The sequence below is a fragment of the Corvus kubaryi genome, unplaced genomic scaffold (assembly GCF_017639235.1).
Source record: "Corvus kubaryi isolate FWS band 111438036 unplaced genomic scaffold, C.kubaryi_AGA036_p1.0 137, whole genome shotgun sequence".
Classification (NCBI taxonomy): Eukaryota; Metazoa; Chordata; class Aves; order Passeriformes; family Corvidae; genus Corvus; species Corvus kubaryi.
Window position 1 is genome coordinate 12,965,707 of NW_024580671.1, and position 12,182 is coordinate 12,977,888.

Below are 12,182 nucleotides of genomic sequence, written 5' to 3' on the forward strand. Positions count from 1 at the left end.
CTGTGGAGCTCTGCTGGGCCTTCTGCAGTGTCAGTGCAGTGACAGGCTGCAAAAAAGACACTGAGGGAATATAGAGTTCCTCCATAAAATTCCTTCCTTCTTCCCCTTGAGACTGAAAAGACCTTACCTTTCATATGTTCACTTACAGTGTTCTAACCCTCTTCTCTACCCTTACCTGGGTAAGAACAGTATTTTTATTGTGACCATTTCTTCTTTACACCAATAGTACTTGTCTGTTTGCTGTGTTCTCAAAAGTGTTGCAGTGATGACTATATTTACATTGCAGAATTACAGAAAAGAGGTGTTTTTCTTCCCCTAAAAGGTCACAGTGTGGTTGGGCTCTGTGGTGTATCTAGCTGAAAGGAAAACAGACCTTCAACTGTAAGCCTTGCCCTTCACTTCCTACCTGGCTGCAGCCCGTGAGCGGTACAGAAGTTGCAGTCTGTGCTTGCAGGAGCAGAGTAAGCTCTGTGTTGCAGAAGCTGTGCATGTGCCCGGCTTGAAAACCCCACTCCTGATCTGCAGGGAGGTGGGAGAGCGTTTTCTTTCTCCTGGTGGGGATTCAGGCACTGCGTAGGTGGTGTTGACCTGTGGTCTCTACCCAGAAGGGCGTCCTGGGGGGAGCATACACATTTTGCCACAGGACAGATCCCTCTGCCTCCAGGAATACATGAGGTTTTACCAACTGCCAAAGATGGTAAATTAGACATGGCCCCTGGGTTCCCTTTAAGAGCTGTTATGTTTTACCACCAGCTTTCTAAGATTAGCAGGCAGAAACGAAACATGGGCCTAAAAAGGGGCAGCAAGTGTGTTTTGTGGCATGCTTAACAGCCACCCCCTTAGGTTATTGCTTGTGGATATTTAAAAATTACAAAGCAAACACATAGGTCCCTCAGCAACTTGGTTTTCCTGCTGGTTAGTACATGCAGACCTGCTCTGCACTATTTATCACAGCTTCAAGGAAACAGTTTGGCAGGAGGTTGTATTAAAATATTGCCAGCCCCTCCCCGTTAAGCACCCCTGTGATTTGTCTTGGCTGCTGGGGCTGCTGGCCAGTGTGGAGCTGAGCTGCAGGCTCTGCTGGCAGCCCTCAGAGGAGCTGCTGAGGGATTTGAGTGCAAATTTCAGAGCATCCTGCTGAGAGCTGACCTGAGATAGGCTTTGTTCTCAGTTGAGAACAGGGGCACTGCTTTTCGCTGGAAGTTTATTTGCTGTTTAGACTAATTTAGCTCAAGACCTTGCAGTTTATATTAAGTTCAGCCATTGCAGTGCATGTGTTTATTTTTATATCATTTAAAACTTTTAAAAAGTCCACAGAACCAATTAAAAATAGCTGATTTCACTTTACCTATTTTTGTTTATATGTGTATATGTAAGCAAGCTTTCATGTATGTCTCACTGTTGTCTCTTCTACAGTGAAAATTACTTTAGACTTAGGCATGTGCTGTCATGAATTAAGATGCATTCCTAAATCAGGCCTCCAAAGGATTAATCCGGAATAATGGGATCATTGGGATTTTGTTCAAAGCTCTGTTTTAACTGAAGAATGTTTCATTCCATACTCTTCTGTTTACAGATAAATCACTTGTTGTTCAAGAAGGCTGTTGTTAAGCAATGATTTTTGTGGACTAATTGCCTTTTTGCCAGAACACTTACCTTACTGTCTTTCCCATAGAGAATGTGCAGTCAGATCTGCTTCACAAATACCAGAGCAAAGATGACATCCTCATCCTGACCGTGCGCTTGGCTGTGATCGTGGCGGTGATACTCACCGTGCCGGTGCTGTTTTTCACTGTAAGTGAAGAGGTCTGCGTGGTTTGGAAGTTGGTAACAGCTGTACACAGCACATTTCTTCAAACTACAGTCCAGTGGTGGCTGAGACTACAGTGTTGCAGCTACAAAAAGAGCTTGAGCTTGGATTAGTCTTTTCTGGTGCCAGACTCCCACTAACTTCTGGAGAAGTTCTCTATGCAGTAAATAAATAAATCAGTTTTGGTCGTACACCTGTTTTATATTGAATCTGCAAGGTTCCTCTCTTACTTCACATCACTTTACTGGAGCAGGCTCAGAGGTGAAGTTCCTTTTTAAGTGGAGAAGGATTCAAAAAGGCATGTTAAAAAAAGAGGAATATCCTACTGCACATGTACCTACAGTTCTGAAATAACAATTTTAAGGAGTATTTCAAAGGACATTACATCAGGCAACCCAGAGTTTCTGACAGATCTATGCAGCACTTGTTACATGAAGAACCAGTTAAAATAAACATGGGAAGCTTTGAATTGGCTTATAGACTATTCTTGACAGAGAACTTTCTCTCTCTCTCCCTACAGGTGCGTTCATCATTATTTGAGATGGCCAGAAAAACAAAATTTGACTTATGCCGTCATGTTTTGGTTACTTTTGTTCTTTTGGTTATCATCAACCTGTTAGTCATCTTTATCCCATCCATGAAAGATATTTTTGGAGTTGTAGGTACAGTATCCTGGTTTTGTACTACTAATAAAAAAGAGTTACTAATCAGCAATGCAATAATTAGCTGTTGCTGACAGTTAACAAAACTCATTCATTTGAATTTTGCAGGGGTCACTTCTGCCAATATGCTGATTTTCATTCTTCCTTCGTCATTGTACTTAAAAATTACACAGCAGGATGGATCAAAGTTGACTCAGAGGATTTGGGTATGCATTCCATTCCCATCAATGCAACACTTTCCTCTTGTCATTCTCTATAATGTACCAGGTGCAAAGCAGACCTAATCAGAACATATGTGTGAGCTCCTTTACATTACGTTCCCCATGTGCTTCAGTCAGCTGGCAGCTGTGCTCACCCTGCTGCTTTGCTTACTTTGGGGATCCCCTGGTGGAGGGGCCATGCCATGCATGGCATCTTGTGTTTTGGGGAGGCTCTTCTCTGTGGCATGAGGTACTTACTTCCCTGGCTGACAAGCAGCAGTAGCTGTCAGCGGGGTGCAGGAACCCCTCCAGCCCACCTCAGCAAGCCTTTCAGCCCAGCAAGCGCTCTCTGTGTGTTGATCCAGAAAGCATGCAAAGTGCTTCATTTGCAGTATTCCTCATGGTTTCAATGGACCTGAGTCAGACTTAGGGTGGTTCCACATGAAGCAGCCAGCTGAAATGTTATGTTAGCTGTTTGGCATGCATGAGCAGATAGGAATGGGCCTTGGAAAGATTTTCCCAGAGAGAGCTGCAGCTGAAAAGATATAACACTCCTGTGTATTCCCAGTCTAACGGGGCATGCACTGCAAGCATTCTAAGGTCAGACCTTTCTTCTCTGAGCAGACAGGTAGAAAACATGTTTCACTTTGGCTGCATCCACAGATCCCATGACAAAAAGGCTGGACTTTGATGAACACATATCCAGTGGGAAGAATATACTGATTTCTGTGAGGCTTTGGAAGGAGCGGAGCTGATCAGTCCTAAAAACAGACTCACTTAATCCTCTTTAGGGATGATCAGTATTTAAGAAGTGAATTGAAAGGAGAAAAAAAAATTAGTTTGGTGTTCAGCGAGTAATTATTAATGACGCTAATCTGTTTAATTATCTGTGGGTCTTGTCTTTACCAGAAGTGCTAGCTCATTTTAGCTGATAACTTTGATACATCACCTTGTGAATCTCCTTAAGAGAAGTTAACATACTTGAATTAACTGTCTTTTCATTTGTTAAATTTCTCTCCTTTTTTTTTGTTTCAGGCTTCTCTTTTCTTGGCACTGGGGGTATTGTTTTCCCTAGTGAGCATTCCCTTGGTCATCTATGACTGGGTACAGTCGGGAGGCAGTGCTGAAGGCCACTGAAGTTCACCTTCTTCTCAAAAGAAGATACCCCTGTTCGCTACACACCAAAATTGCAACCATCCGTTCTGTTGTCTGTTCCACCTTTTGTGAGTTTACTCAAATCAAATCCAAATAATGATTATCCAGTACTGAAAATACTATTATGGGTGTATTTTCTTGCAGAAAACAGACCCATTCTTCCAACAGGCATATCACTCTTTGATCAGCAAAAAGTCTGTGTGTTGTCCATGAGACTATATAGAGCATCGCTCATAGAAATTCATCACAAGTTTCTCCTCTTCCGCCCATGAATTGCATTGTTCCATTATTACCCTTAGCCCTTTAGCCACAAGCTCTGCTCCTTTAGGGCAGCAGTGCCTGTTGCTGTCAATTCCAACTAGAGTGTTGTCCATTCATATCCTTCCCCCCTCTTTTAGCCAAAACTCTGCTCTCTTAATTGTATGCATCTGGTTTGTTGGTTTGTTTGTTCTGTTGCTGTTTCAGGCACCATTTGCCTCACTGGGTTAAGGGTAGCATTCTGGATACAGGCATGAAAAGCACCACAAGAGCAAAACTGAACGCTGTGTAAGCGTAGGTCCTAAATCCGGTGCTTCTCTTCGATGTTTTGGGGGGGGGCGGAGCCAGCCCCAGGCCTTGGCCCATCCATGGCTTTGGGAAACAGACTGTGTTGTGTGTGTGTGTGTGTCTTTGTGATGTGGTGCAGGGAGCAGGAGAAGAACAGCCACCACTGCCAGCCACCATTCCCCTGGCACACTTGAGTTGGAGGCTGACCAGAACTTGACCCCAAACCATGAGTACTTGAGCCTGAAGGGAAGCAGACATTTGGAGATTTCCATAAGAAGTCTGCATTTTCTTCAGCATTACACTGTTCAGTAATGCCCCATTGCTCTCAGAAAAAAAATACCAAGCTCTAGTTTTGTTAAAACCTACGCATTTAATCATACCTCATGCCTTTTCCATACCTTGTAGGGACTGGCTCCTCTCTTGTGTCTTACCCTCCTCCCACTGAAGTCAGTGGGGTCTTTGACAGCAGTGGGAGCAGGATTTGACTCACTCTGCCAAACTACTGGATTTCTAATGGAAATTGAAATCTGTAACATTTCTTTAAATGAACAGAAATACTTTTTATATTTAAAAGATTTACATTTACAATTTACATTGTTCTCCATAACATACTAGCAGAAACACTGTAAATTGCAACAGTCGTCCACAGAATAAGCATTTGCCTAATGCCTTATAGCTGGTGTAGAGAACTACGTGTAGAGACTCAAAAGCCAAGCAGGTGATCACTCACCATCCTGAGCAGACATCTTCTGTTAGTGCACTGTCAGCAGCATAAACGTGTTCACTTTGTGTCATTCACCATGTGAGCTAAAAAGTGTCTCAGAATATGAGCGTGCTTCCCACTGAAAGAACTAATGGCTAAAGGGAGTCCCGCTTCATGCCCAAGGTGATGCCCTTGGTGTGCTCAAGCCATACCTGTCAGTATGCAGTGACCCTCTTGTTCTCAGTAGCTGGTTCGTTGACAACACCCATTGTAACTGTGGAAGCAGACTGTCATCAGCTGTGAGGAACCTGTCATTGCAACTTGCTCTTTTTAAGGTTAGGGATAGGGTATTTGGGATCTTGGGGTTTCTGTGAGCTATTGAATTGCCTCAGTTGCCATTGCCTTGTCCTACATGGCTTGAAGTCACTGAGAGTTGAGATCACAGAACACGTCTCAGGACCCTGAAAGTTGGTTTCTAAAGATAACATCCAGAGAGGTTCGTTTGGGGCCTTCCTAGGAATTTGGGCATTGAGATGCACATTGTTCATGCTCCAGAAACTAAGCCTACTAAGCCCAGATTTCCAGATCTGTACCTTAGCATAGGCGGTGAGGTGCTTGCCTCTGACAATACTTCACTGTGATCCAGAAATAAGGCAGAGTGGATTCCACAAGCTGCCCAAGTCCTTGGAGTAGCCCAGCAGCAAGAACAAACCTGGAAGCCTTCTCCCTCCAGGCAAAGTGACCTGCTAGACTGCAGTGCAGGGTTCTTTTATTCTGCCTTCCTCCAGGCCCCTGAGACCTCCACTCGCAGGCTCCCAACAAGTTCTCTGGTGCATCATCCTTTCTCCCAAGCACCCCCTAGCCCAGCCTTTAACATACGAAGTGCTGAGCTATTTGGGATCCCTGGGCTGAGGTCCCTTGTGCTTTCCTGTGGCTGGTCTCAGACCCTTGCCTGTGATGGTGCAGGTCACCAGTTCTCTCTGCGCTGTCTCTTTATGGGACTGATCCCTGCCTTTATTCTCAGAGAAGTCCATACCATAGCCTGCAAGACCAAGTGTTAGGCAAGCTCTGGGGAGTAGAGCCTGTGATTGGTTCTTACCTCTTTGCACCTCATTCCAGGCATCTTCTCAGCTTAGGATGTAAATTTGTGGTTTTCCTTTTGCAGGCACCCAACCCTCAGTGGTCACTGCAGTAGAAGCCCAGCATCTCACTCCATTCTCTGATTCAGCTTGCTGAGGTTGCATTTCTAGTTTTGAGGTGCCTTATAATCTCTCTGGATCTTATCCTAAAAAACCTAACTCAGACCTGAGAATGCTGTACAGTGTTATCCTTAAGATGCTACCAGGATCTCCTGCTTTCCTCCCCCTTTATCTTTCTTCTACTACTGATTAATGAGCAGTACAGCTCTGTGCATAGGGGGGGTTGTGAGAGACGAGATACTGGGAATGACTTTGAAGTGTCCAGGTATGAAGTAGTAGAGGTCTGCTGCACAGGGTTCCAGCAAGGTCACATCTGTGACATCTCCCTCCTCGTTCCTCTCCCCCTGCCCTGCCCCCAGTAGTCTGTAGTCTGCTGTTTGAAATACCAACCATTGAGTTTTGGCACCCAACTTCCTTCGACTTGAAGGGCTGTTGGGTCACTGATTGTTCATCCTCCTAAATCTCCTCCATCACTATTCCTCTCTCTCCTCTTTGCTATTCTGCCTTCTCCTTTTTCCCAGTTTGTTTTGTATACTGGAGATTTACTGAATAAATAGGGAGAATGAGCTGAGTATGCATAGAGTGAAATTACCCAAGGTACTGGACCACCAAAGCATGTCTTATATACTGAAAAATGGATACCCAAAATATTAAGTCTTTAAACAGACTTTGTTTCTGGGTCTCTTAAAAATAAAAAAAAATAAAAAAAAAGAGGGAATTTTGCTTAGACTGATTTACTGGCATCATATTTATAGATATTTATGGAAGGGAATCATGTGTTTATTGATGTCTGTGGTAATGAACGTGAAATAACGTGCTTTTTGTTTTCTCATCAGGTTTATACATTCTTAACAGAATGCAATAGACCCTGCTGTAACTGTCAACATCAGTGATGGATGACAATATTTGTATGAGGTTATCTGTAAAATGTACTGCTGTTATTCAGTTCATTTGGAATAGTGAACCTGTAGCCACGATTGTATGAGTCCCACATTTTAGTTAGGATTTTAAGAGCACAGTGAAATGCTGTAGGAGTTTCTCTGTTGTAAAATTAATAGGATCCAGAGTACCATATCTACTTAGTAGGTGATAGCATGCTTTCTTTTCATAGAGAGTTTATCACTATTGTGAGCACTGCAAGTGTCATAGACTGGATGCCAAATTGCTCCTAATAACTGCAAAAAAAATCTTTAAAATGCTCATTTGTGTAATAGCAACAATCAAGTGGTGAGGGACAAGGAAGGACTAATTAGAAGCAGGGACTACCAATAAGATTGTAAGAAGTAATCCTACACTTAAAAGACAGCCTTGCTGCCTCTCCTAGTCCACAGCACATTGCAAAGAAAATAGTTACGGGCTTAAAGCAACCGTAATACAGCTGCCCTTCTCTGTCCAATGGCAAACATGCCTAGGTAGTAAAACACAGTAAATTGTTATTTGGGAACAGTATCTCGGGGCAGTGACCAGTGACCTCTCTGGGTGATGCTTGCTACTGGTCAGAGGGCTGATGCCAAATCTGTGCATCAGCACAGACCTTTTGTAGAGCTGACGTGGACCAAGTGGTGCCTGGCACATGTGCAGGCCCAGGGCACAATAATAGCTGGTCTCATCCTGCGAGGTCAGGGATGGGGATGCTCATCCGCTCTGAGGGCTGCTCTTCTGAGCCACATAAGAACCCGAAGCCTGTGCTCCACTTGTAATAGGTCACACGTGCAAGTGTGGGTTGGTTGATATGTGGGTTTTGTCTGTACATCCGCCTTACAATGCATAAGTGCAACACAGCTCTCTGATATTGAGTATTAAAGAGTAACAATTAATGGTATGTCTAGCTTATCTTTAAATGGATACATTTCTTTGCTTGAACCTTACATTAAGGCTAAAGAGCACCTTGGTCAAAACAAAACTTTTCATGTGGTGGTGTCCCACCTCCAGTCCTACTGCCCCACTCCAGTGCCTGTAGGAGAAAGGCACCACAGAATGTACTCAGCTCCATCAGCAGCTCCATGAGATGGCTTTATCCGCTGGCGCCATGGTGCTTTCATAAACAAATCCCCAGAGCCCTTGGCGTCAGAAAATCCTTATTTCCTATAACGTACAGCAAAGAATGTTTTATTTGTATCTAATGTAAGGATTTCTGTAACAAACTGTGAAAAAAAAAGATAATTAATTAATAAAAGGTACAGGGCTGGAAAGTCTAGAATTCACAAATTGTACACATACCTATGTTTCTGAAGACAAATCTATGCAGTTGTGTTGTATTGTAGGAAATTCCATTTTTATGTACATATATATTGTAAATAAATAGGATGCTGTATATTTTTGCAGTTGTTTATCCCCTATGAATAGAAGTGTTGAGATAGGCTCTGCATATTAAGAATAATTTTAATAGAAATACAAATACTTTAGCTTCTTAGAAAAATGTATATCCTTTTCCTTCTCCCAAGAGTTCACAAGTTAAATCCTAAACTTGAAATTATAATTACATCCCTAAAGTAAAAAGAAAAATAAAAAGTCCAGTTAAATTGCTAGGATTACTTCCAGTGGACGACTCCCTGTTTTCTCAACAGCAAGTTTGCCAGTCTTCCTGTTGGGTAAAATATCTCCCTTGTTAAAGGGCCCCTTTGGTACCCAGATACCTCTTACTTCCTCAGCTGAGGTCAGTTGGTAGTAAAGTCCTGAAAAGGCTTTATGGAGGAAACCATGGCAAACTGCAGCCAGCAATTTGACCCAGCATTATGCTGTGTTGTATCCAGGTGTATATTTACCCAGAAGTCAGGGCAGAGCTTCTGCATTTCCATTTTCAGCCATCAGAAATGCCAGTAGTTCAGAAAAAAGAATGACAAGCCAGGGGTGGGCAGCAACCAAAGCAGTTGGTGCCATTTCCAGCCCCCTCCTGTGGCTGCTCTGCCTCAGACCCTGCTGCTCTCATGTGACCTAGACACTGGCACCTGAGGCTGCCAAGAGCTTCCCTGGCCAGGGACTGCTTGCACATCCCACCATGTGAACAGGCAGAGGTCGTGGGATAGCTGCATGTCCAGGGGTGAGGGTGATGGGAGGGGAGGGATGGGTATGTCCTGAGATTGCATCCATCAGAGGCCTTGCATAGACTTTCTCACTGGTAAAGCATGGAAACGTTTTTTCAGGACTGCTGAAAATTTGAGGTTAAGAAATGCATCTAAAAATAATTGTGGTTTTTTTTCATGTTTACTTCATGGGCTTGGATGAAAATGAAATAATATTTGCTTTTATCATGAGCACAAATTTGGGGGAAAAAACCTATATACAGTCAGTTCTATAGAGCTTTTCAAATTAATACCAGTGTACATTTTGTTTTCAGTGTTATAGCCAACAAAATTTAAACTGTAAAGGTATTTTTCCACTAGACTTGAACTTTGCATTGTTTATAGAAACCTGTTTTTAGTGTCCCAATATATGCTAGGGCTCACACAGATCCAGTATAAACAATGTTGTTTGAATCATGTATGCTTGATACAAGCTCATCTCTAATACGATTGTTGAAGTGAGTCATCAGTAATATTTTGCTTCTGTTAACATCACCTGTTAACTTTGTGCTGCTCATATTAAAATAAACAACAGTTTTTCAGTTTCTATGTGTAAATAAAATGTATCAAGTTCTATGATCTCTCTGTTACCTCTTAGTTTTTAAACATTAAAATAGTGATCTAAATCAATGTTGGGGCCATATTCATTCTTCCAAAGGGATGACAATGTGTCCTTTTAATGACTTGAACAGCAAATGCTCCCTGCTCTTCATACAAGTATTTTCACTGAATTTAGGGCATGCAGCTCTTGCAAAGCCAACTACATTAGATTTGGTGCAGGATATAGAGCAAAGCATCAACAGACGGCTATGGAACATTAGGGTGAAGTTTCTGATACAGTTTTAGAGGGACCTGAAGCTGGGGCAGATGGTTACAACGGTCTGAAGTTGCTGAAGATGACAGCATTCCTCAAGGCCAGTACTTATTTCTGCCTACTCCTTGAAAACTGCTTGCCAGTCTGTTTCAAGGTCAAGTCAGGCAGTTTAACTTAAAGGGCTGCTGTTAAGTTGGGTTTGTGTTTAGATGTCACAGTGGTGCCTGAAGTGACTAAACCCCTGCCAGACTTTTCTCGGCTATGGAAGCAGAAGCCATTAGCAGATGTGTGAGGAGGATACCCAAAGACACTAATGTTGTAGGCAGCTGTATCTGCCGAAGTACCTCTGACAAAGTCTTAAGAGGTCTGCAAAATGCTAACTTTTTGCCTTTGACCACTAATTTTACTAGTGTTCAGATTATAGTGACCACCTACAAAAAGGCCTCTTGGCTAGAGTCCAAACAACTGAAGAGCTTACTTGACTGCATGGGATGAGTACAGCTCCCTAGGCTCCTCTGCAGGAGAAGTGACGGGAGGATTTGTAAGCCATTGTCTGGTCCTCAAGCCCGGGGACGTATCTTAAAACTGTAAACCTGGGAGCACAGAGGTACAAGCTTCTGCAGTGACCTGGTGTAATAGTCTCTTCTGTTTGGCGTACATTTGCACACACTTCTTTACCCAGCCAAGCTCAGCCTTCTTAAGACATAGGAACATAATTTATGGAGCAGAGAAAAAAAAGAGAAACTGTAGTTCTTTTTTTTCCTTGCTTCAGAGACTGCTACAAATATCTGTTGCCTTCTGCAGTGCAGTCTGACAGCTTCACCTGAAGTTCACCTAAAACCACACAGCCAAAGTTAAAAACGCCAATCTCCTTTCCAGCCACACACTTCTACTTTTGGCTTGTATCCCCAAAGTCAGCCAGATCTCTTTTGAGTACATCTGACCAGTCCCTGTTTGGGAGTGGAAAAAAAAAAAAAAAAGAATTACTATTTCCTAGGGCAAGCAATGCTTTTACCTGAAGAAAGACATTTTCCCATATGGTTCAAGTGGGGTCTTAGTTTGACTTAAAATTCATGTGAAATTGCATTTAGTCTTCAAGCCGAAGCCCAAATTCAAGCCACTGTTAAGATGTCTCATTCTCCATTACACTAAGACCTGGAAGTAAGAATTCATGCCAACTTTGGGAAGTGAGCGATGGTAGGAACAGACAAAAGTGATGAAGTCAATTTCTAAGACTTTCTAACCACAAACCCATAATAAGCTGAACATGGGCTTTGTTTCCTACAAGGAAGCTTCCTTCCCTGTTCTCAGCCCCATGCAGGAGAGCAGCACCCTTTGTTTTGCAGTCAGTTGTGTTAAGGATCTCTGGCTGAAATACTTCCGAACACAGATCCCACGGTCATTAGAAGTTTTCAAGCAACTCATCATCTGTGTTTTGCAAATATTAAGTGCCAGGCATTTCTCTTTCAGCTTACAGTTAGGGAAACTGGAGACTCTTGAAGCTGTCAGTGTTACTAAATGTCATGGCACTGGCAAGGAACAGTGCTGCTGGCTTAGTGTGCCTCAACCTTGTCATGGCTCACTGCCTGAAAAATGTGAGGTTGTTGGTATTCTTAGAAAATAGTGTTGATCGGCCAAGGCCTACACAATATGGCCAGGAAAGTAAATGGTGAGGGCTGGGGTGGCACAGGCCAGCCCTGTCTGAGACTCAGTCTGCAGATCAAAGCCACCTTGGGAGTTCCCTGAGCTATGGGCCCACAGAAGCTGCTGTCCTGGAAAAATGGAGGAAAGTGTATCATCAACATGAGTTAGAATGTACCCTGGAGACAAGAACTACATCCCCTCCTTAAAAATGCTGTCTGGCTTAAAATGTCAGGTCCTTTTCCCAGAGGTAACCAGATCCCCCTCCTCCTGCCTGCCACATTGTCTTGGTTTAAGACAATTTAAAGAGGTGGACACTCTAAAATGAGTTACCTCCCCTTAGTTCCAACCAATCCCTTTCCACCAATAAAGAACGAATACCAGTAGGTA

General features: G+C 43.1%; 1 protein-coding gene across 2 annotated transcripts in view; it reads left to right on the forward strand.

Moving 5' to 3' along the window:
• SLC38A1 (solute carrier family 38 member 1) overlaps positions 1-9,916 on the forward strand; it is a 42,094-nt gene extending 32,178 nt beyond the window's left edge. The window contains exons 13-17 of one of the 2 annotated variants that reach the window (XR_006014405.1): positions 1,676-1,794; positions 2,331-2,472; positions 2,581-2,678; positions 3,708-3,895; positions 7,112-9,916. Coding sequence is in view for 1 of the 2 variants with exons in the window: in XM_042017910.1 (XP_041873844.1) it covers positions 1,676-1,794; positions 2,331-2,472; positions 2,581-2,678; positions 3,708-3,809 (461 nt within the window). In the remaining variant the exon portion in view is untranslated. Of the gene's footprint in view, positions 1-1,675; positions 1,795-2,330; positions 2,473-2,580; positions 2,679-3,707 lie in introns of both variants that reach the window. The other variant, XM_042017910.1, reaches the window with a different exon arrangement.
• Positions 9,917-12,182: the final 2,266 nt, after the last annotated feature.